At 40.6% G+C, this 24,227-nt stretch overlaps 3 protein-coding genes and 1 pseudogene across 4 annotated transcripts; 1 reads left to right on the forward strand and 3 right to left on the reverse strand.

Annotated features, from left to right (window-relative positions):
- Nucleotides 1–3,280: 3,280 nt before the first annotated feature.
- LOC311489597 lies at nucleotides 3,281–4,614 on the reverse strand (annotated as a pseudogene). Its single transcript has 2 exons — nucleotides 3,974–4,614; nucleotides 3,281–3,804 (listed from the first exon to the last, which is right to left on the reverse strand). The product of its transcript is annotated as an uncharacterized misc_RNA (transcript).
- Nucleotides 4,609–6,018, reverse strand: LOC311488918 (uncharacterized protein; the record flags this gene model as incomplete). Its single annotated transcript, XM_084545787.1, has 4 exons — nucleotides 5,732–6,018; nucleotides 5,156–5,284; nucleotides 4,649–4,783; nucleotides 4,609–4,616 (listed from the first exon to the last, which is right to left on the reverse strand). The coding sequence occupies exons 1-4, from the start codon at nucleotides 5,862–5,864 to the stop codon at nucleotides 4,609–4,611; spliced, it is 405 nt and encodes a 134-aa protein (XP_084401913.1). The 5' UTR covers nucleotides 5,865–6,018.
- A 672-nt stretch (nucleotides 6,019–6,690) lies between these two features.
- Nucleotides 6,691–8,422, reverse strand: LOC311488919 (uncharacterized protein; the record flags this gene model as incomplete). The annotated part of the gene is made up of 2 exons (XM_084545788.1): nucleotides 6,691–8,027; nucleotides 8,251–8,422. 2 exons carry the CDS (start codon nucleotides 8,420–8,422, stop codon nucleotides 7,231–7,233), a joined length of 969 nt encoding a protein of 322 aa, XP_084401914.1. The 3' UTR covers nucleotides 6,691–7,230.
- Nucleotides 8,423–8,695: 273 nt separating this feature from the next.
- LOC311489661 (uncharacterized protein) lies at nucleotides 8,696–12,653 on the forward strand. The gene is made up of 2 exons (XM_084546847.1): nucleotides 8,696–9,481; nucleotides 9,938–12,653. Exons 1-2 carry the CDS (start codon nucleotides 9,250–9,252, stop codon nucleotides 11,452–11,454), a joined length of 1,749 nt encoding a protein of 582 aa, XP_084402973.1. The 5' UTR covers nucleotides 8,696–9,249; the 3' UTR covers nucleotides 11,455–12,653.
- Nucleotides 12,654–24,227: the final 11,574 nt, after the last annotated feature.

Genomic DNA, 24,227 nt, shown 5'->3' on the forward strand with positions numbered 1-24,227 from the left:
TCAGAAATAAAACCCCAAAAGAACAAATCTGCAAATCAAAAGTATACACACATAAACAATGGCTCCTACTGCTCCTATTTTTTGGATCCTTCTGATTACCTTAGATCAGCTTCACCTGAGAGGGACAACACAAGACACCAAGTTTATTCATTAATTCATTCATTTTCTGTACCTGCTTATTCCTGTAAAGGGGCGCGAGGCCACCAAGTTTAACCATTCATTACCTCTCTTGACCAACAACGTAGGAAAACCGAGCCTGAAAGACCCCCACCATTGGTCACTTAATAAGGTATACTAGATAGAAACAATACTCATCCTTAGTTTTATCAACAAGCATATGCCTCTCTCTACTGTTAGACTGCACAGGGTTGGGGTAACTTCAGCACTGGACAGCTCCTCTGACCCCCTCTCTACTGCCAGGCTAACACAGGGAGAGGTCAGTTCAGCACTGGACAGCTCATAAGAACCCCTCTCTACTGCCAGGCTAACACAAGGAGAGGTCAGTTCAGCACTGGACAGCTCCTCTGAACCCTCTCTACTGCAAGGCTAACACAAGGAGAGGTCAGTTCAGCACTGGACAGCTCCTCTGAACCCTCTCTACTGCCAGGCTAACACAGGGAGAGGTCAGTTCAGCACTGGACAGCTCCTCTGAACCCTCTCTACTGCAAGGCTAACACAGGGAGAGGTCAGTTCAGCACTGGACAGCTCCTCTGAACCCTCTATGCTGCCAGGCTAACACAGGGAGAGGTCAGTTCAGCACTGGACAGCTCCTCTGAACCCTCTATGCTGCCAGGCTAACACAGGGAGAGGTCAGTTCAGCACTGGACAGCTCCTCTGACCCCCTCTCTACTGCAAGGCTAACACAGGGAGAGGTCAGTTCAGCACTGGACAGCTCCTCTGAACCCTCTATGCTGCCAGGCTAACACAGGGAGAGGTCAGTTCAGCACTGGACAGCTCCTCTGACCCCCTCTCTACTGCAAGGCTAACACAGGGAGAGGTCAGTTCAGCACTGGACAGCTCCTCTGAACCCTCTATGCTGCCAGGCTAACACAGGGAGAGGTCAGTTCAGCACTGGACAGCTCCTCTGACCCCCTCTCTACTGCCAGGCTAAGACAAGGAGAGGTCAGTTCAGCACTGGACAGCTCCTCTGAACCCTTCTACTGCAAGGCTAACACAAGGAGGGGTCAGTTCAGCACTGGACAGCTCCTCTGAACCCTCTCTACTGCAAGGCTAACACAAGGAGAGGTCAGTTCAGCACTGGACAGCGACACAGGGACACATCAACTTCACCTGTCATGGCTTGAGGCTTTAGTCGTACATGCTCCCTCTCACAGTACACCTGCAACATATTGACATGACAGAGATGAGATCTGCGTGGACGATCCGAAGTGGACATAACCTTGTCTCCATCACCACTTTTTTTTTTTTTTTTTGGACCAATAGCTGAAACCCAATATATCTTCCGAGCTACACCCAGGGATCGGAAGCAATGCTATAACCTTGTCACCAGACACAACCATGGTCATTATGACCAAACAGTTCGCTGTTTGTTTCACCAGACCAGAAAGTAAATTATTTGTCTCCATGTGCAACTACAAACAACGATCTGTTTTTATGTTTTATGTCACATGTCAAACTAAAACCTAATCCAAAATAATTTTACGGGAATGACGTGAAATTACTTATTTTCACATTATAACGTTAAAGCGAGCCTCTTCCGTGGAAATGCCCCCGTTACATTGTATACTTGACTGTTCGGTTATTCTTTATTTTGAAAGTGCATACCGGAAGTAAACTTTATCCTATCACCTCAAACTTGACGATTGTTATGTGTTGCAGTTCCTCTCTGTCACCAGTAGAGGGTAGTAAATGTTTAAAATGTCCTGTTAAATGTCAACTCAAATGTCAAAGTGTGGCTGTTCTATCAAGAATGTTAGTTTTTATTTAATATTGATAATATTAACAAGTAATTAGTGTTTATTTGGACAGTTATTAAGTTATTATAATCACAGAAACACCGCTTGTTTTGAAGCTATATACTCCCTTCTTTCTAAGAGATACTATAAAATAGAAGTGCATTCTTTTCAGTGAGCAACATCACTTGTCTGAGTAAATGCAAAAGCACGGTGTCTACTTTCACTTTTGGTGTCCGTCACGTCTTTCTGTAGCCTTGATGAACACAGTTTGCTTGCAGCTTCAGACTTCACTGTGAATCCACTATTCTCACGTGATCACTTTACAAAGAATTTAGTTGAGACGAGAATGAGAAAAACAACTGGTACTGATCATTGTCGACATTACTATCACTGAGACTGATGACTCTCATAGTTCCATTAATCATTGTATCTATCAGTTTAAAATAAAACTGAACTTCTCTGACAAAATAAAGTGGATTTATATAACATCTAAAGTTTAAAATCATAAAAAAGTTGATGACATAGAAACAGAAACATCCAATGACATAAGAAGATCTGAACAAACAAGAAAAGAACACTCGAGGTTTTCTTAACTTTCATCATCAGAGTTCACATTCCACATATAACTGATCTAGAGGAAAAAACAGACTCACCTGACTCCCGCACATGTACATCTGGGGGACTAGGGTTCATATCTACCCACACCACACAATGCTACAGGACACAAATAATCCATCAGGAATACTGGATACCCCCACATTTCATGTTGGACTGAGGGCAAACAAGATGCTACATCGCTTTACTACAACCACCTTGTGGTAAGAAGTGGTATGACAAATTAAGGTGGAAGAATCAGAACTAGCTAGCCATCTTTGAAATATTGTCACACTGTCTCACAAATGCTGTACAAACTCATGTGTTTTTACTCATGTGACGTCCTTGCTGATGAACAGGAAGTCTATTCCCACAAGTGTGACAAGGTTGTCCCTTTGGAACTGCATGAGACCTTATGTAGATTTTCAAATCACTCTTGTCAGCTAAACATGATCCATGTATCTCACAATACTGCCCCTCAACTGAGTTCTCCTGTAGAAAGTCAAAACAGGACTCTGTGAAATTTTCCCGCGTTTTTCAATAGTATGGTTTCTCACCTGTATGGCCTGTCTTTTAAATGACAAAGGTCTCAGAAAAGGTTTTCCCACAAGAATCCTGACTGTGTGAGTTATCATGTGCACAGTCCAATTACTTTTTCCAAGGGAACTATTCCCACAAGTCTTGCAGACGTAGCGCTACTCAGCTGTGGTTTGTGTGAGGTTTCTCCAATTTGTTGCTCCGATTAATAAAGATAACGATCATGGTCAAAATGTGCTCAAATGTCTTTTAATGTTCACATAAATAACTCGGCTGTAATATGAATAGAAGTTATTTTTACTGATTACAAAACAGCAGCGGCAGCATTTATAAACTAATAATTTCTTCTAACATTTGTAGCTGATGAGCTGCTAATAATTCTGGGAGCTGCGTTGACCTCTAAAGCCTGAAACTAGAAAAGCATCAGTACATTATACAGCAAAGGGAAACTTCACAGATCATTCAGTGTAATTCATTTTCAATGCATCTATTGAACTTCCTGTAAAAGCTTAGATGTCATGAAATTTAAGAATACTCTGCTGAAGAAACACTACTGTTAAAAGATGTTTTTTTTTTGTTTTCAAGCTCAGCTTCCGAGATATTTCTTCTCCATCAGATGTTTCAGGAGGGTGATTTCTCACTTGTGTGTCTTCTCGTGTGCATATTCAAATTACCCCTTTGACTGAAGGACTTTCCACATATTTCACAAGAATACGGCTTCTCACTTTTGTGAGTTCTCACGTGGACAATCAAGGCACTGTTCTGCCTGAAACTCTTACCACACGTTTCACAACAAAACGGCCTCTCACCCGTGTGAGTCCTCATGTGTGAAGTCAGATACTTACTGGAAATGAATCGTTTCCCACATGTTTTGCAAACATACGGCCTCTCGCCTGTGTGAGTCCTCAGGTGCAAATTTAAATTACTGCTTTGGCTGAAACTTTTCCCACATGTTTTGCAAGAATACGATTTCTCACCCGTGTGAGTTCTCGTGTGGACGTTTAAATTACTGCTGTTGCTGAAGGTTTTCCCGCACAGGTTGCAACAATACGGCTTCTCGCCCGAGTGGACTGTCATGTGCTTTGTTAAGGCAGACAAATCTGAAAATCGTTTCCCACAGATGTTACAGAGGTACGGCTTCTCGCCCGTGTGCGTTCTCATGTGGACAGTTAAACTACAGCTTTGACTGAAGGTTTTTCCACATGTTTCACAAGAATACGGCTTCTCACCTGTGTGAAATCTGTGATGCTTCTTCATTTCTGAGTTATTCTTGAAGGGTTTTCCACAGACGTCACATGTTACAGACTTTCTACCTGTGTCAGTATCACACTGACTCTCTGACATGGCAGAGCTGTCCGCATTGTTACTGTGTCTTGTGTCTCTGTGACGTCTCTTCTTTGGATTCAGCTCTGCATTTCTAGTTGATCCTGAGTCTACATGTTTGCTTCCTTCCTGATCTGGGCTCTCAGCTACAGGAGGGTTGTTAGAGAGGAGCTGGTCACTGTTTAGTTCTGGTTCACTGTGCTCACTTTCCTCATCAGTAGGAGTCTCCATCAAGGAATCAGTCTCCTGGTTCAGAACAAGATGTTCTCCCTGCTGACTGCTGCAGAGTTCCTCCTGTTCCTCTTTCATCTGTGGAGGTTCTGGTTCCTCCTGGTCCAGACTGTAGTTCCTCTCCTGGTTACCAGGATGGTCATCAGTCACAACCTCCTCCTTCCAGATATGTTGCTGTGGGTCTGGAGAGACAGAAAGACACAACAAAATGGTTACTAATATAATGACAGGGAAAACATGACTGAACATTTAAATGTAACATATGCTTACATCCTTACTGCATGTTTAACTGTCTCCATTTCCCTCTAAGAGCATACACTACACTGCAGAGACGTCTGCCTCTATTTCACCTTCACAGCCCACAGTGATTCAGAAAACACCAAGTACGAGCCCAAAACCAGAATCATTCCCTGTACTGCTAGTGTTGCTGCAGCACGTGTCCTGTGTGTGATGGTAAAATTCATATTTCATGATTTGGTTTTCTATTTCTCTGTAATGCAGCAGGGTACCGACTACAGTCTTATATCATTCTTTCTCATCTCAGGAACTCAAACCATTTTTTTTCTTCCTCATCTCGGACAGGAGCGTTGTGAGAGAGGAGCTGGTCACGGTTTGGCTCTCCTCCTTGTCGTCCAGACGGGAGTTCCTCTCCTGGTTACTGAGCTGCTGTCGCTGTGTGAGGCCTGGAGGGACAAAGAGACAAAACAAAAAAGGAAAAAAAACTTGTTGTTATCATTAACGAAGCCAGTGACGAAGAACATTTGTCGATGAGGTAAAACTAATGTCTGATGATCGAAGCTATGACGAAATGTCTGCCCTTTTCCTTTTAATGAGCTACTACAATATAATCTGAGAAGATGTTAAAATGCATGATCTCTACGTACGGACAAACTGTCTTTTAAAAAAACATGCTTCGCTGTCATTGGATTGGATAAGGCGTGACAGCTCTGATCTCAGGCAGTTGACAGTCGTCTACCAAAAGTAGCAAGCTGCCATGAGCCTTGTGTTGTCCATGAAAGTAGTGCTTGGAATTAATCATTCTTATGTATAAGTGCAAATTAAAAATAATAAAGTGAACGAGTTTCACCAGCTTCCAACCAAAGAAAAAGTTTTGTTTTTTGTATTTCTACTTGAGCTGTGCTTCCTCTTGTATTTCTCTGTAATGTATGATCCAACCTCATAACTTAGCCAGGGCAGCACAGCAGGCTGATATCCAGCTCTGGAGAGGGACACGGAGAACTGAGATTCAGATTTCTGCTTCATATAAAAGCTTCTTTACACTGGTCTGTGACTAATGAGCATTTTAGTCTGAGGACTAAATCAAAAACAGCTGTCAATATTGACACTGACGTGAATCCGAACACAGCAAATACATGATCTACTGTCTCATTAGCTTGTTGACTTTCCCACCGTTACACACAACAGTCCATGTAGCGTTAGCTGTGCTAGTTAGCCTCTTAGCATGTTATCAGTCTTGTAGCTGAGTGTCTTTCCTCTGTGTCTTCTCCATACTGTGTGTTTCCATTCATTAGTTAGTTCATTTAGACCATTCTAGTTCTACTCACCTATTCTGTGGAACTTTATCTCGGGTTTCCAGGTGATATCCAGCAGTCTGCGCTGACGATCGACATCTTCTTCGCACTGGACGACAGCTCTCTTTTAAAGAGCCCGAGATCACGCCTTTTCAAAATAAAATCACTTCCGCCGGAAGTCCAACTGTGACGGTCCGGTCGGATCAGTGAGTAAAGTTTTCGTTCCTTCTTCAATATGTTTGTTATTGCGCTGCAGACTTTAAACCATCGACTGTACACAGAAAATAATGGCAATCATTTACAGTAGAAAATCTTTCTATTCAGTGAATGATTTAAACACAGAGTTTACAAGAGAAGAAGGAGCAACTGATTCTAATGCTACAAGAATTAATGAATGAATGAAATCAGAGATGTAACTACTGTATTAAAAGCCTTATTTATTATTTATCTATTTCTTTTGATTTTTGCTTGTCGGTGCTTTTCATCAAAAACAAAAATGAATTTTTATTTTTTATTTTTTTTATTTTATTTATTTATTTATTTTACATCCACCTCTCATCCACTTTATGAAGCAAGAGTCTGAAAAGACGGTCAAATCAGACTCTGTGCACTGACTGGAGTTACATCACTTTAAGTGTTAAGCATGTGTGTTATTTAGCTCGGTTGTACTCCACCCCAGTGTGACCGTTCATGAGGTTCTTGAACTGATCAAACTACCAACTGTATCATGTCACAATTTCAAGAGTCTTTTTGTAAAATCTTCGGAGTGCACAGAATAACATGTTATCATGCAGGTGAACCTTCTGTACAGGTTGACTGCAGCCTTTGATGCTGCTGCTGCTAAATCCAGAGGCATGGGTCAGACTGGGTCCAGTCTGGTTGAATCCATGACTTTAAAACTCAGAGCTGAGACACAGCAGACCCTGATTACATCAGAACTGTGCCAGTTTCTGAGTTGTTAGCCATGTTCTTTCAGTTCAAAACAAAGTCTGGCATGTCTTATCTTCTCCTTGTCCTGTGGCTCCTGCACAACCATAACAAACAAAGGTGGTCGTAAAGTGGTCCTCTCTAAATCCTGTTGTAAACTCAAGTGTAAGTCAGATGGCCGTCCCAAACAGAGGAAGACGTCTCCTCCCAACTTTTGAGTGAGTCTGCAGGTGCGCATTGAAATTACCACGTTGAATAAAACTTTTCCCACATATTTTACAAAGGTGCGGTCTCTCACCCGTGTGAATCTTGGTGTGCACCGTCAAACTATGATCCCGCGTGAAACCTTTACCACATATTTTACAAAAATACGGCTTCTCACCTGTGTGGCTTCTGTAATGTATCTTCAATGCGGACTCATATTTAAAGAATTTTCCACAGGCGTCACATTTTAGAGACTTTCTACCTGTGTCAGTATCACACTGACTCTCTGACATGGGAGAGTTGTCTACATTGTTACTGTGTCTTGTGTCTCTGTGACATCTCTTCTTTGGATTCAGCTCTGCATTTCTAGTTGATCCTGAGTCTACATGTTTGCTTCCTTCCTGATCTGGGCTCTCAGCTACAGGAGGGTTGTTAGAGAGGAGCTGGTCACTGTTTGGTTCTGGTTCACTGTGCTCACTTTCCTCATCAGTAGGAGTCTCCATCAAGGAATCAGTCTCCTGCTTCAGAACAAGATGTTCTCCCTGCTGACTGCTGCAGAGTTCCTCCTGTTCCTCTTTCATCTGTGGAGGTTCTGGTTCCTCCTGTTCCTCTTTCATCTGTGGAGGTTCTGGTTCCTCCTGTTCCTCTTTCATCTGTGGAGGTTCTGGTTCCTCCTGGTCCAGACTGGAGTTCCTCTCCTGGTTCCAGAGCTGCTGGTCACTGAGAACCTCCTCCTCCGTACAGACATGTTGCTGTGGGAGGTCTGGAGGGACAAAGAGACACAACATAAAGGTTACTAATGTGATGACAGGAAAACACATCTGAGCAAATATGTTCTAGTTTAAATCCATGTAGCGTTAGCTGTGCTAGTTAGCCTCTTAGCATGTTATCAGTCTTGTAGCTGAGTGTCTTTCCTCTGTGTCTTCTCCATACTGTGTGTTTCCATTCATTAGTTAGTTCATTTAGACCATTCTAGTTCTACTCACCTATTCTGTGTAACTTTATCTCGGGTTTCCAGGTGATATCCAGCAGTCTGCGCTGACGATCGATCTCTTCCTCGTACTGGACGACAGTTCTTTCAAAGAGTCTGAATATTTCTTCAGCAGCAGCAGTTAGTCGCTCGATGATCAACTCTCTCAAACTCTCAGCTGAAGACATTGTTACTTCAACAGCTCTAATATTTATCTGGGACACGACGACACGACACAACCGTCTTCCAGCTCAGTCCACAAACACAGAAACACAACAACACTACTAACGGAGTTTAAAAAACAAACCACTTCCGCCTGGTGTAACACTATAAAGTTCCGACAGAGGAGGAGAGTTAATATTATGTTCCGCTACATTTTAAAGACTCGCGTTTGAAATCTTTATTGAGGTCATGTAGTATTGTAGGAATGTTATCTCAAAGGCAAAACATGTATACCATATTTGTATTATTTAAATTAAAGACTACATGTTTTCACTCTGTTTTTGTTTCGTATTCATATATAGACTCAATTGGTTCTTCTTCCCTTGTAAACTCTGTGTTTAAAGCATTGACTGAATAGATTTTACGATAAACGATTGTCACTGAAGGAACGAAAACTTTGCTCACTGCTTCGACCGGACCTTCACAGTGGGACATCCGGCGGAAGTTATTTTATTTTGAAAAGGCGTGGACAGCTAACAGCGGCTGCTGAAGAAATATTCAGACTCTTTGAAAGAACTGTCGTCCAGTACGAGGAAGAGATCGATCGTCAGCGCAGACTGCTGGATATCACCTGGAAACCCGAGATAAAGTTACACAGAATAGGTGAGTAGAACTAGAATGGTCTAAATGAACTAACTAATGAATGGAAACACACAGTATGGAGAAGACACAGAGGAAAGACACTCAGCTACAAGACTGATAACATGCTAAGAGGCTAACCAGCACAGCTAACGCTACATCTACTGTTGTGTGTAATGGTGGGACAGTCAACAAGCTTATGAGACAATAAATCATGTATTTGCTGTGTTTGGATTTCCTGGAAGAATTGACTTGCTTCTCCACGTGTTTTCCTTTTTGTCGTGTCTCTTTCTTCCTCCAGACCTCCCACAGCAACAGGTTCAGCAGGATCAGCAGCTCAGTAACCAGGAGAGGAACTCCAGTCTGGACCAAGATGAACCAGAACCAAACTGTGACCAGTTCGTCTCTCACAACTCTCCTCTCCGAGATGAGGAAGAAAAAAAATGGTTTGTGTTCTTGAGATGAGAAAGAATTATATAAGACTGTAGTCGCTACCCTGCTGCATTACAGAGAAATAGAAAACCAAATCATCAAATATGAATTTTACCATCACACACAGGAGCAGCTACACTGACAATACTGGGAATGATTCTGGTTTTGGGCGCAGACTTGGTGTTTTCTGAATCACTGTGGGCTGTGGAGATGAAGAAGAGGCAGACTCTTCATCTCTGTAATGTCGTGTATGCTCTTAGAGGGAAATGGACCGTTTGTGTGGACAGTGGCCAACCCTGTTGGTTAACGACAGCGGATTTGAGCATCCTGTTTGTCTGAACTCAAGAGTCACCCACACTGGTGCTCTCAAATAATGAATCACATTCACTGTAGAGCCCTGCTAATATATCTACTCAGATGTGTTTTCTTGTCATCGTATTAGTAACCTTTTCGTCTCTTTATCCCTGCAGACCTCCAAAAGCAAGAAGTCCTTAAGGAGGAGGAGGTTCTCAGTGACCAGCAGCTCTGTGATCAGGAAGAACCAGAACCTCCACAGATGAAAGAGGAACAGGAGGAACCAGAACCTCCACAGATTAAAGAGGAAATTGAGGAACAGGAGAAACCAGAACCTCCAGACATTAAAGAGGAACAGTGGGGACCCACATCTCCACAGATTAAAGAGGAACAGGAGGAACTAGAACTTCTAAAGGTTAAAGAGGAACAGGAGGAACTAGAACTGCTACAGATTAAAGAGGAACAGGAGGAATCAGAACCTCATCAGATGAAAGAGGAACAGGAGGAACCAGAACCTCCACAGATGAAAGAGGAACAGGAGGAACTCTGCAGCAGTCAGCAGGGAGAACATCTTGTTCTGAACCAGGAGACTGATTCCTTGATGGACACTCCTACTGATGAGGAAAGTGAGCACAGTGAACCAGAACCAAACAGTGACCAGCTCCTCTCTAACAACCCTCCTGTAGCTGAGAGCCCAGATCAGGAAGGAAGCAAACATGTAGACTCAGGATCAACTGGAAATGCAGAGCTGAATCCAATGAAGGGGCGTCCCAGAGACACAAGTCACAGTATAAATGTAGACAACTCTCCCATGTCAGAGAGTCAGTGTGATACTGACACAGGTAAAAAGTCTTTAACATGTGACGTCTGTGGAAAAACCTTTAAGAGTAAATCCAAAATGGAAGAACATCACAGAAGCCACACGGGTGAGAAACCATACTGTTGTGAAGCATGTGGGAAACTATTCAGTCGCCGTAATCACTTGACTGCTCACATGAGAACTCACACGGGTGAGAGGCCGTATTCTTGCAAGACATGTGGTAAAGATTTCACTCAAAACAGTACTTTGACTGTCCACATGAGAACGCACACGGGTGAGAAACCGTACCTTTGTAAAATATGTGGGAAAAGATTTTCTCACTCCTCATCATTCACAAATCATACTGCAATTCACACCGGTGAGAAGCAATATTGTTGTGATACATGTGGTAAACATTTTAGGTATAACCTTTCCTTAAAACTCCACATGAGGACTCACATTGGTGAGAAGCTTTACTGTTGCAAGACATGCGGGAAACGTTTCTTTCAAAGTATTAATTTGACATCGCACATGAAGACTCACTCAGTTGAGAAACCTTATTCATGTGAAACTTGTGGTAAGGGTTTCACTCAACGTATTCATTTGACTGTGCACATGAGTACTCACACAGGAGAGAAGCTGTATTTTTGTAAAACATGTGGGAAAGAATTCAATTGGAGTGGTAACTTGACTGTCCACATGAGAACGCACACAGGTGAGAGGCCTTACTCCTGTAACACCTGTGGGAAAAGATTTATTCTTTCATCTGTGTTGAAACGCCACATGAGAATTCACACAGGTGAGAAGCCATATCCTTGCAAAACGTGTGGTAAAAGATTCAGACATAGTAATACTCTGCTGTACCATATGAAAACTCACACAGGCGAGAATTAGCCCTGAAACATCTGTGGGGAAAATTATTTGGGAGGCTCAGCTTGAACAAACGTGTAGATTTGTTTAGGTTAAAAGCAGAGCTTCCAGATTTAAAGTGCCTTCAGAACACAACAACAATTCTCTGAGTTAACTATATGTCACATTGTGTGAAACTGATTTAATAAAATCTGTTCTTTTCTAGACTGCTCTTTCAATTTGAAACTGGTAAACTGTGCAGTGGACATGTGATGAATCTTACAGAACTACAATGAATCTTTATTTTTATCAGTGTACTACTTTGGGGTGAAGAGTCTCATAAATGATCCTGACTTTTACAGGTACAATGTGGCTCTAGATGCAGTGAAAATGTTTATTTTGCTGTATCATTGTAGGTACCGACAGTTGTTTAATTTGATGTTTGATGTGTTTGATTTCATCAACTCTTTAGAGGTGACACAAACCAAGACGAGTTATTTACAAAGTGGTTTTATAAGAAATCATGAGAAGCATTATACCTGCAAACACAATCCATATGTGAACTCACAATAATTTATAGGAAGTAAGAGACGGAAGACTTGCACAGTATATGGGAGAAATCCATGTGAAGTTTGCCGTGAAACTCTCAGTGAGAGTTCACAAAGTTGAGTAATCAAATTTGGCATATCACTTGAGTACGCTTGAACACTTATGAAGATCAGATTGAAGAAAAAAGTAAAAACAAAAAATTAAGATTCAAGTTTATTTTTTGTCACATCCACATTTTAATAAAAACATTCTCTGAGTCTCACTCTATTAAATATATGTAAATTTGACAAAACTACAATGAGATCAAAGTGAAAGTAGACACAGTACTTTGACTGAACAATCACATTTACAGGGCTGGAGAGTAACTGAGTACATTTACTGAAACAAATGACTCACTAAGAGGTGTACACTTTATTAAGTTTGTTTCAGTTATTTTCTAATAAAAATGGATGTTACAACTGCTTCTGCTGCTAGTAATGCTCCCTTTTAGTTTTTTTATTAACATGCCTGTCTAAATTTCCATAAAGGCATTTGAAATACGGCTGTTCATTGACATCTCGTGGCCATAGTGTGGTACTGCAGTACGGGCATTGCCGTTTAATAGGAAGTAGAAATATTTTTATTCTGCTGTCAATAAAATGTATTCGTTTCACTATTTCACTATAAATGGTATTTACATTTATTATTTCGTATTTCTGTACCCATTCGATTATAAAATTCTAAATTTGCATGACCAGAGTCTAAAAGTGCCAGGTGTGTTGAGTGTGTATTAATCTTCAACCATTTTCAGTAATTAGTTTAGTCCCTTTAAACACACGGCCCTAATTATACAGTATTTTCTGGAGAAATGTCCTCTGGTCTGATGAAACAAACATTGAACTGTTTGACCATAATGAGTGCCGTTACATCTGGAGAACACCATCCCAACCATGAAGCACAGGGGTGGCAGCATCATGTTGTGAGGGTGCTTTGCTGCAGGACGGACAGGTGCACTTCCGAGAAAGATGGCGTCATGAGGAATGAAGATTATGTGGATATAATGGAGCAACATCTAAAGTCATAGCTTAGATGGTAGCTCCCAAATGGAAACATACTTCTAGAGGACAACAAAGCTGAGGTACAAGAATGACCAACACCAAGCCCTGACCTCAAGCCAGAAGAAAAGCAGAACTGAAGGAGGCCTACAAACCTGACTCGGGATCCTGTCAGGAGGAATGGGCTAAAATCACTGCAACTAATTGTAAGAAGCTTGTGGAAGGCGACCTGAAACATTTGATCCAAGTTAAACCATTTAAACGCAATGCTACCAAATACTAATAAAGAGTATTTGAAAGTTATTTGAAAAGGAATTAAACCTTTTTTAGTTTTCTATTATCGTATATTCAGGATGAAAACATTTGTCCTTGTAGCTCTGATACTGAATGATTACTGCTGGTTAAAATGTCTTCGAAAAGTCCTTTAATCTTCACTGAAGGAGATGTTTTGTTAGCCATGTTCTTTCCGTTGTCGCCATTAAAACACAGTCTGGTTGTCTTATCTTCTCCTTGTTCCGTAGCTGCTGCACAACCTTGAGGTTAACAAACTAAGGTGGTTACAAAGTGGTCTTCTCCAAATCCTGTCAGTTAGATGAGGGAGTGAGACGTCTCCTTCCGTCTGTTTAATGTCCAGGTTTGGTAATTTTCTGCTCAGGGTGAGTGGCTTGTTTTTGGAGAATGTTGCGTCTAATAGAAAAACTTTGCTTCACCTCATTTCAGAGAATAATTAGATCAGACCTGAACTATTCTGACATGTTTTTTTACATCGGTTTCCCAGAGATTTTTCCCACAGATGTTTCAGGATGACAACTTCTCATGTGGATAGTCAAAGGCATTCTTAGGCTGAAGCCTTTGCAACATATGTTGCAAGAATATGGCTTCTTACGGGTGTGAGACCTCGTGTGTGTAGTTAAAGAACTACTTTGGCTGAAAGTTTTACAACAACGTGTCACAACAATAGGGTTTCTCTACTGTGTGAGTCCTCATGTGATCAATCAAATTGCTATTTTATTTCAAACGTTTCCCACACATCTTGCAAAAGAATGGCATATCCCTTTAGTGGAATGTCATATGATCCCTCACTAACGACCAGGTAATAAATCCCTTACCACATATTTTAGAAAAGGTACCGTTTCTCACCTGTGTGAATCTTGTTGTGTAAAATCAAACCACTACTCTGCGCGTAACTTTTACCACATGTTTTGCAAGAATACGGTTTTTCACCTGTGTGGACCCTCATGTGGACAGTCAAATGACTGCTATGATTGAAGGCTTTACCGCACATTTTGCAACTATATGGCTTCTCACCTGTGTGGATTCTGTAATGTACCTTCATGGGCCACTTACTCTTGAAGGATTTTCCACAGACGTCACATGTTACAGACTTTCTACCTGTGTTAGTATCACACTGACTCTCTGACATGGGAGAGTTGTCTACATTGTTACTGTGTCTTGTGTCTCTGTGACGTCTCTTCTTTGGATTCAGCTCTGCATTTCTAGTTGATCCTGAGTCTACATGTTTGCTTCCTTCCTGATCTGGGCTCTCAGCTACAGGAGGGTTGTTAGAGAGGAGCTGGTCACTGTTTGATTCTGGTTCACTGTGCTCACTTTCCTCATCAGTAGGAGTCTCCATCAAGGAATCAGTCTCCTGCTTCAGAACAAGATGTTCTCCCTGCTGAATACTGCAGAGTTCCTCCTGTTCCTCTTTCATCTGTAGAGGTTCTGGTTCCTCCTGTTCCTCTTTCATCTGTGGAGGTTCTGGTTCCTCCTGGTCCAGACTGGAGTTCCTCTCCTGGTTCCAGAGCTGCTGGTAACTGAGAACCTCCTCCTCCGTACAGACATGTTGCTGTGGGAGGTCTGGAGGGACAAAGAGACACAACATAAAGGTTACTAATGTGATGACAGGAAAACACATCTGAGCAAATATGTTCTAGTTTAAATCCATGTAGCGTTAGCTGTGCTAGTTAGCCTCTTAGCATGTTATCAGTCTTGTAGCTGAGTGTCTTTCCTCTGTGTCTTCTCCATACTGTGTGTTTCCATTCATTAGTTAGTTCATTTAGACCATTCTAGTTCTACTCACCTATTCTGTGTAACTTTATCTCGGGTTTCCAGGTGATATCCAGCAGTCTGCGCTGACGATCGATCTCTTCCTCGTACTGGACGACAGTTCTTTCAAAGAGTCTGAATATTTCTTCAGCAGCAGCAGTTAGTCGCTCGATGATCAACTCTCTCAAACTCTCAGCTGAAGACATTGTTACTTCAACAGCTCTAATATTTATCTGGGACACGACGACGCGACACAACCGTCTTCCAGCTCAGTCCACAAACACAGAAACACAACAACACTACTAACGGAGTTCAAAAAACAAACCACTTCCGCCTGGTGTAACACTATAAAGTTCCGGCAGAGGATGACTAAATGTATTCACTTTGACACTGTTTTTGTTTCATGTTTAAAGTTTAAATCGACCACTTCTGCGTCTACTGTACTAAATCCAAATTTAATCCTGAAACCAGTTTAAACCAGTTTATTTTCTGCTGATTCAGTCGTTAACTGCTGACCTGAAATACCTCCACCTGGAACATAACACCTTTGGAAATGCTCAAAATAATTTAATCTTTTAGTTGAAGTTTAATTTTTGGGAGCTTTTTATGTCTGAATCTGTAAATTAACCATTGACTAAAAAGCTGTTAGATACATTTTCACAATGGACAATATATATCATTTACCAGCGACCTGCCAGTGTTTTCTGTTCGTTTAGAGGTTTTTTTTACGGAAGAGCATTGCATTCACTGGATAAAAAAATAAAAATAAAAATAAAAATAGACACCTATCTCGTAATTTCGAGAAAGAAACGAAGACGTAATTACAGGCGTCTTCCCTATTCGCACGGGACTATACTTTTACCTGGGGACGTCATGTGATTCAGAAACGACCCCCCTACGTCTGTGTTTCATGTGGCACATTCGCACGGGATAAGCAAACTCTGTGTTTTACTCTAATTTAGGCTACTATGCATAGTGATGTGTCTGCTACTTTCCGCTTCATTCCACTGCATGTCAGAGGACATTTTACACTTTTTGACAGCTTTAGTTACTTTGCGAATTCTAATTGATAATAAAAAAATATATATTTTTAAAAATAAAACATGATGAGAATATTGATCCCGGGAAAGAAATTACGAACGACCTTTCGCCCGCTGTCCAGACTTTGATTTACAGCACATCCTTCATAATTCTTAAGTGAGGAGAGGCAGAAAAAAGCTGCGAATCAAACAAAAGTCTTGAAAAAGTAAAAACACACCCCAAAATCACAGAGATGCCGATTCGCACTGGATTAGTATGATCACAGGACCTCTGTGATTCGAGAAATAGGGAAGGTAATTTGCGGGGTAATTCATTCATTCATTCATTCATTTTCTACCCGGTTATTCCTGTTAAGGGTCGCGGCGGGGGTCTGCTGGAGCCTATCCCAGCTGTCATCGGGCGAGAGGCAGGGGTACACCCTGGACAGGTTGTTGAGTCTATTGATAACTACGATGAGGGGAGTCACCTTCACCTGTTGTGTGACGTATTTTTCCTTATATGGAAGTCGCACTCCGGTGAGGGGGTGTTCCCAATGTTTAAAGCTGAGCTATGGAAACGCGCGAAGCGCGCTCCATAGATTGATACGATTCTTTTGTTTCCCCTTCCCCCACAAGTTTAGTTTGTAAAGAAATAGGCAATAAAAGAACAAAACGAAAGAACTGCTTAAGGACTGTTTTTTTCCCTGCATCTAACACAGGTCGCCAGTCCATCGCAGGGCTTGCGGTGAATTTTTACTTTACAAATTACGGACATGGTCGATTCGCACGGGATTAAGATCACAGACGATCTCCGGTATTATTACAAATTACCGGAGGTCCCCGGGTGAAACTAGTCCCGTGCGAATAGGCAGTGTTTGGAATAATGCCGTTTAAAAGAACGGCGTTAGGTAACGACGTTATTTTTTCAGTAACGGGGTAATGTAACTAATTACTTTTCCCGTCGTTACAACGCCGTTAACGTTACTGGACGTTAAATGCGGTGCGTTACTATGCATTGACTGAATATGTGTAATCCGAACGCACCCCTGGCTCACCGCTAGTGAGGAGGTGGGTTAATAACGAGGTAAGCGATTATGATTGGCTAAGGCAGAGTCATGTTTCATGGTAGCCAATCAGAGCCAGTGTTTTTACACACATGCCTGCACACGCGCCACACACACACAACAGCTAAGATTCGATGAAGCAGCAGAGATGGCGAGTCAGGAGCAATCCGATGAAAAGTTGGCATTTTCAAGGTGGAGATATAAGCACTACTTCAATAAATAAAAAAATTCATTGTGGTCAAAGGGAGGAACGTGCATGTAAGCAACTCTAATTTAATGAAGCATCACACAACGACACGCATCTACAAAGCTAGTGGCCAAAAACACCGATACCTCCACCACAGATGATAGCTCGCCGTCTAAACCCTATCGAAATATAAATATTATATATATATATTATGGCATGCCGTTCAGGAAATTAATCTTTGAATATATTGAATGAAACCTTGAATATATGGAGTGAACCTTTGAATATATGGAATGAATCTTGAATATATGGAATGAACCTTGAATATATGGAATGAAACTTTGAATATATGGAATGAATCTTGAATATATTGAATGAAACTTTGAATATATTGAATGAACCTTGAATATATTGAATGAAACTTAGAATATATTGAATGAAACTTAGAATATATGGAATGAACTTTGAATATATTGAATGAACCTTGAATATATTGAATGAAACTTAGAATATATTGAATGAAACTTGAATATATGGAATGAAACTTGGAATATATTGAATGAACTTTTGAATATATTGAATGAAAGTTGACTGACGTTAGACTTCACGGCAGTGCCTGCGGCCATCTTGTTTCTTGTGGATGCCGCAGCAAAAAGTGACAGAGTGACAACGAGTCAGGCCGCTCGCAATCTCGTTGCGGCAATATTAAACAATGAGGACATGATAAACACACTGGCGAATGCGTGTTCGGGCCAAAATCTTCCCGATACCCCTGCCCAATACCCTGCCCGTTCTTCTAACGAAGAAGTTCGCTCCTTTTTAACCGTGGCAGAGCTTTTAACGGAACACTCTGCTGTGTGTATGTAGGTCTGTATGGTTAGCTTGATATAGTTTTCAGGTGATTTAATGAAGGCAAAACAGTGGATGGCCGTGCGTAACGGCACTGCGCTCTGACGCGGATCTTCTCCGGGACTGGAGAAGTTGCTGCGGCTACAGGGATTTCGTGAGCTGAAAGAGAAGCTCTTCATATATTATTTAGATGCAAAAAGAATCACCCACATTCATAGACCAATGCAGGCTGAATATTTAGTTTAGTATTGAACGTATTTGATGATCGGCGACACATTGTCAGCTTTGGGCACGTTACTCACACAGGGGACTGCAAAAAGGAGCGAACTTCTTAGAAGAACGGGCAGGGTATTGGGCAGGGGTATCGGGAGGATTTTGGCCCGTACACGCATTCGCCAGTGTGTTTATCATGTCCTCATTGTTTAATATTGCCGCAACGAGATTGCGAGCGGCCTGACTCGTTGTCACTCTGTCACTTTTTGCTGCGGCATCCACAAGCTAAACAAGATGGCCGCAGCCACTGCCGTGAAGTCTGACGTCAGTCAACTTTCATTCAGTATATTCAAAAGTTCATTCAATATATTCCAAGTTTCATTCAATATATTCAAGATTCATTCCATATATTCAAGATTAATTCCATATATTCAAGTTTCATTCAATATATTCTAAGTTTCATTCAATATATTCAAGATTCATTCCATATATTCAAGTTTCATTCAATATATTCTAAGTTTCATTCAATATATTCAAGATTCATTCCATATATTCAAGTTTCATTCAATATATTCTAAGTTTCATTCAATATATTCAAGGTTCATTCAATATATTCTAAGTTTCATTCAATATATTCAAGGTTCATTCAATATATTCAAAGTTTCATTCAATATATTCAAGGTTCATTCCATATATTCTAAGTTTCATTCAATATATTCTAAGTTTCATTCAATATATTCAAGGTTCATTCAATATATTCTAAGTTTCATTCAATATATTCAAGTTTCATTCAATATATTCTAAGTTTCATTCAATATATTCTAAGTTTCATTCAATATATTCAAGGTTCATTCAATATATTCAAAGTTTCATTCAGTATATTCAAGTTTCATTCAATATATTCAAGATTCATTCCATATATTCAAGATTCATTCCATATATTCCAGTTTCATTCAATATATTCTAAGTTTCATTCAATATATTCAAGGTTCATTCAATATATTCTAAGTTTCATTCAATATATTCAAGTTTCATTCAATATATTCAAGATTCATTCCATATATTCTAAGTTTCATTCCATATATTCTAAGTTTCATTCCATATATTCAAGTTTCATTCAATATATTCTAAGTTTCATTCAATATATTCAAGGTTCATTCAATATATTCCAGTTTCATTCAATATATTCAAAGTTTCATTCAATATATTCAGAGTTTCATTCCATATATTCAAGGTTTCATTCAATATATTCAAGATTAATTTCCTGAATGGCATGCCATAATATGTAAATATAATATAAATATAAATATAAAAAATATATATATATAAATATCGAAAGTTATGTACATACACCTGTCTGTTCTACCAATTTCAACTGACTTGTGAAAACTGCTCAAAAAAATCCAAATTCTTTGACATATAGCAACTTTTTTTTTGTTTAACAGTAACGCAAATAGTTACTTTCCCTGGTAACTAGTTACTTTTATTGTAGAGTAATTCAGTTACTAACTCAGTTACTTTTTGGAACAAGTAGTGAGTAACTATAACTAATTACTTTTTTAAAGTAACGTTCCCAACACTGCGAATAGGGCTTTAGACGGTTCCGTTGCCTTAGCTGTACTCCTTGGGGGTCTAGGATTTTTAACAGGTGCCGTACAGTTCTCTGAGTCACTACTAAACCAGATTAGATGCATTTCAAATCAGAATCAGAATCAGAATACTTTATTAATCCTTCAAGGAAATTGTTTGAATTTGTATCCATGAAGCATCCCGTGTTGGTTCAACTGCTCCTGCAGGAAGAGAGCGACATCCAGCACGTCAGACTGGGCTTTCCGCCTGAACAGTCCTAAAGACTTGAGATGCCTGCGCAGTGCTGACATACTAATATTAATACCATCCTCATTTTTAAGAAACATTAATATTTCCCAGTGTCTCAAACCGAGGAGGAAGTAATAGCGGATTAGCTGTGATAGCGCCATCATTGCCGCTGAGAGAGGATTTACAGACGTTTCCTTTTTCTTAAACTTATCTTGTAATTACGAGATCTTTTCTCGTAATTACGAGATCTTTTCTCGTAATTACGAGATAAGGTGTCTATTTTATTTATTTATTTATTTTTTTTTATCCAGTGAATGCAATGCTCTTCCGTTGTTTTTAGAGTCACATGAAGTTTTTCCAGCACAGTAAGAAAAGTCCACAAGTATTATCAGCTCCATGTAGTCACCTGTCTCTGTTCCTGATGTCTGAATGTGACATGATGAGATTTTTGATCCTGATCAACCAAAGCTTCAGCAGCATTTTACTGATGGAGCCACGTTCAACTTCTTTATCTACAGTTTGATAGTTAAGTCCAGTAGTTCCCAGTCTAGCGATCAGCTCCATCTGAAGTGTCAGCACATAAATGGGAGGGGTGGTGAGATGATTGGTGGAAGCTGTGGTACACAGAGTGGGCTGCAGCTTATTGTTTCTTCCACATGCAGCCTCCTGCTCTCCTCCACTTTCCAGCTGAAGAGAAATTCACCTCCAGCCAGCTGTCTGGATGCCTTTGTACTTCCAGTGACTCACCACAGGATGACGCTGCTTCTCTTTGCTTCTTCATTTCAGCCTCAGGCAGCAACAAAATGATCAGAGCTGATCAGGTCTGGATTTATCAAACATGTCAGAGCAGGACATCTCTTCTAACTGACCAAAATCTCTCAGAGTCACTGAGCTTTGATTCTACTTTTAGGAGTTGAAGTCAAACATTTGATCTTTTGGCTACACTTGTCAAATTAATCCTGTATGTCCTGTATTACATTTCATTATCTAAAGGCTTTTAAAGATCTTTTCATTTGAAATAATCCTAATGTCATCTTTAAGAGTCATTGAACTGATTCTGTTCAAAGTTTAAATGTGTTTTCAGGAGAACAGTCCTTTAATAGAAGAGTATTAACTTTCACCACCAACCTGAATTTGTTTGTGGGAACATCTGCATCTTTCTGACCTAGATTTTTTTCATCTGCTGTCAGATTGAAATCAAGACCATGAAAGCACACAGCAGCTTCATCTGAGCTGTCAATCAGCAGCAGCAGTCTCATCTGTGGGCTGCAGGGGCTGATGGGAGCTTTGAGGACCTGCTAGAAACCATGTGGCCTCGTCTGATCTCACAGCTCGTCCTTGTTGGGCCTCAGCTGCATCAGAGCTCCACTTCTCCCCAGGTTCACCAGAGGATACACCACTGCACAAAATGCTTTTCCTCCCAGCTGCTGCTCTGTGCTGTCTGTGTTCAGGTGAGTGTTTCCAACAAACTCCACCTTTAACAAACACTGTCTCACTAACCTTCATCTATCTGTCTGTGTCTCTACAGCGCTGGTTGCCATGGCAGCAGAGCTGACCCAGGACCAGTTAATATTGACCAGGAGAGTTGGTCAAACAGTCTCCTTCAGATGTGGACGAATTGACCAGTGTGGTAGTAATAATATGTACTGGTACCAGAAGAAAGAATCAGAAACATTCAGATTGATTCTTTCTATTGCTAGAAGTGGTAACATAAAATCAGATTTCAATCATCCTCAGAAAGATGATTTCTCTGCTGTGAGAAATCAGAACGTTTGTGAGTTGAACATTTAAAATGTTAAAGTCGATCATTCAGCCACCTACTACTGCTCCTGTCGGTCCCACAGTGAGAAATGATGCGAGCAGCCTGAACAAAAACCAACAGATGAACAAATGTCAAACAGTGTTTGTGACAGGAAGAGAGCAGTAAACCACAGCCCAGGTTCACATAATTCACCTTCATCTCAGACAGAATCCCAAACATACTGAGCTGAGGGAGATTCTTCTTTCCTGCTCTCACTATTTATTTGACATCAGATTTATTGATGTTGTTAGCAGATATTTCAACAGTTAGAAAAAAGATGAAAACAAGACAGAGAAGAACAAAGAGCAGAAATACAAAGTCAATCAAAAGAATTCAATGAAAGAGCAAAAGAACACAAAGAGATTTTAAAAGTCAAAGTTCAATAGAATAAATGATTTCAGACAAATGTTCCAGATGAAGATGAAGCTCCTCTGCTCTGAGCTGCTGCTGGAATAAAGTCCATTCCTGCTCCACAATGTTAATGTTCTCTTAATGAAAACACTTCCAGCAGCACTTGTTGTTTAACACCTTCCAGCAGATTTCGCCACATCATTTCACTTTCTTCCATTTTCAAAGTCAAATCTTGGACTGATGTCAGGTCAGGACTTAATTTTGATGCTGATAAACCAACAGATGCAACAAAACACCCTAACCATGAAACATACCAATAAAGATCTTACAAGTCAAGTGTTAAACATATTCACACGCTGACATTTGCTAATAAACACTGAAAACACAGCTGAGGATGCTACTGGCCCTCTTGCTGGATGGTAGACACAGCGTACTTTAGATGAATTCCTAGTATTGACCGATTTCTTTGAGGGCTGTGTTGACAGCATGGACACCGTTACTATATAACTACTGACTTTCTTTCACTGCACTAGAATGTGGCTTAGATGCAGAGAAGGTCTAAACCCCCAGTGAAAACACATCAACTAGGACCTTGGCGTTCGTTCATTGAAGTTCATTTGAAAGCAGTGGTAGAGTCTCACCAAGCACGTTTACTCAAATACTAATTTAAGGTTCTTGTTCTTCACCTGCGTCGTTCTGATCCGGATATGTCCTTGGCCTGGTCCACCATGAGTCCTCTGCTGTCTTCCCAATGGATGTCAGCTCCAGGAAACATTGATGGCTGGCTGGAAAAACTGATACAGATATCGGTCTCTGTGGTAGGGGCAGAGCTGGGGACACTGACATCGGTGCCAGAGGCAAGGACAGGCAGAGAAGCTCATTCAGTGACAGGATGCTGTCTCTGTCTTGCTCCATGGACAGGTTGAGGAGGTCGTTTGTCCCTCAGGACATAAGACTCTACAACGCCTCCCCGTGAGGAACCAACTGGACTTTGGTCATTGCTGCCAATACTGTATATTTTTACATAGCATTAAATATTCATATTATTATATAACTTAAATATCTTTATATCTGTTCCTATGTGATGAAACTACTGGACACCGAATTTCCCACATGTTAAATAAAGGGTCTTCTAGGAGCCCACAGGGATACAGTCCAAGATGTGTGTCCTGGTCTTGTCCTTGACGATTAAACACAAATGTCTATTAGTTACTCTTTGTATTGAAAAGTCTCCACATGCTAAAATATTCCAAGTTGATTAAGCTTAGCTGAGCTTCACAGCATTAACACACATTAGCAACATTCAGTAACTTTAGGCTACAACATTACAACAGATGATCAGTTTCTCATTCAGATCCTGACTAGTTCCCTCTCCGTGGGAGAGACCTTCCTGATTCAGTGAGTTTCAGAGAAATCAATAGCTAACAGATGATGTCAGTCCAAGCTCTTGTGGAACACATTCAGATTGTATTACAGCGTCTATTTACACTGTGGTTGAATGTGATAAGAAAAAATACCTTTCTCTCTTTGGTTACCTGATCATCAAAACTACCCATGCCTTTTCATCCTCATGGGAACATGAATGTCTGAACCACTTTAAATGAGAATAATTCCAGCAGTCATTGAGATGTTCAGTCTGACCTGCTGGTGGCGCTAGATAAAAAGTCTGAATCAACAAAGTCAGTGAATGAAGTTGATCCTCTGGGGACCAAGAATGTGTGTAGAAAGGTTGATGTCAATCCATCATCCATCCTTTAGTCCAGATCCAGTCCATGAGGACTAAAGTAGTGGACTGAACAACCACTGACATTAACATCAGAGCCATGCTGCTAGTGTGGCTAAAAGAAAAGAGAAGAAGAGACAGTCATGTTGATGTGAACATTAGAA

This window comes from Chelon labrosus (assembly GCF_963514085.1).
Source record: "Chelon labrosus genome assembly, chromosome: 6".
In the NCBI taxonomy this organism is placed as follows: Eukaryota; Metazoa; Chordata; class Actinopteri; order Mugiliformes; family Mugilidae; genus Chelon; species Chelon labrosus.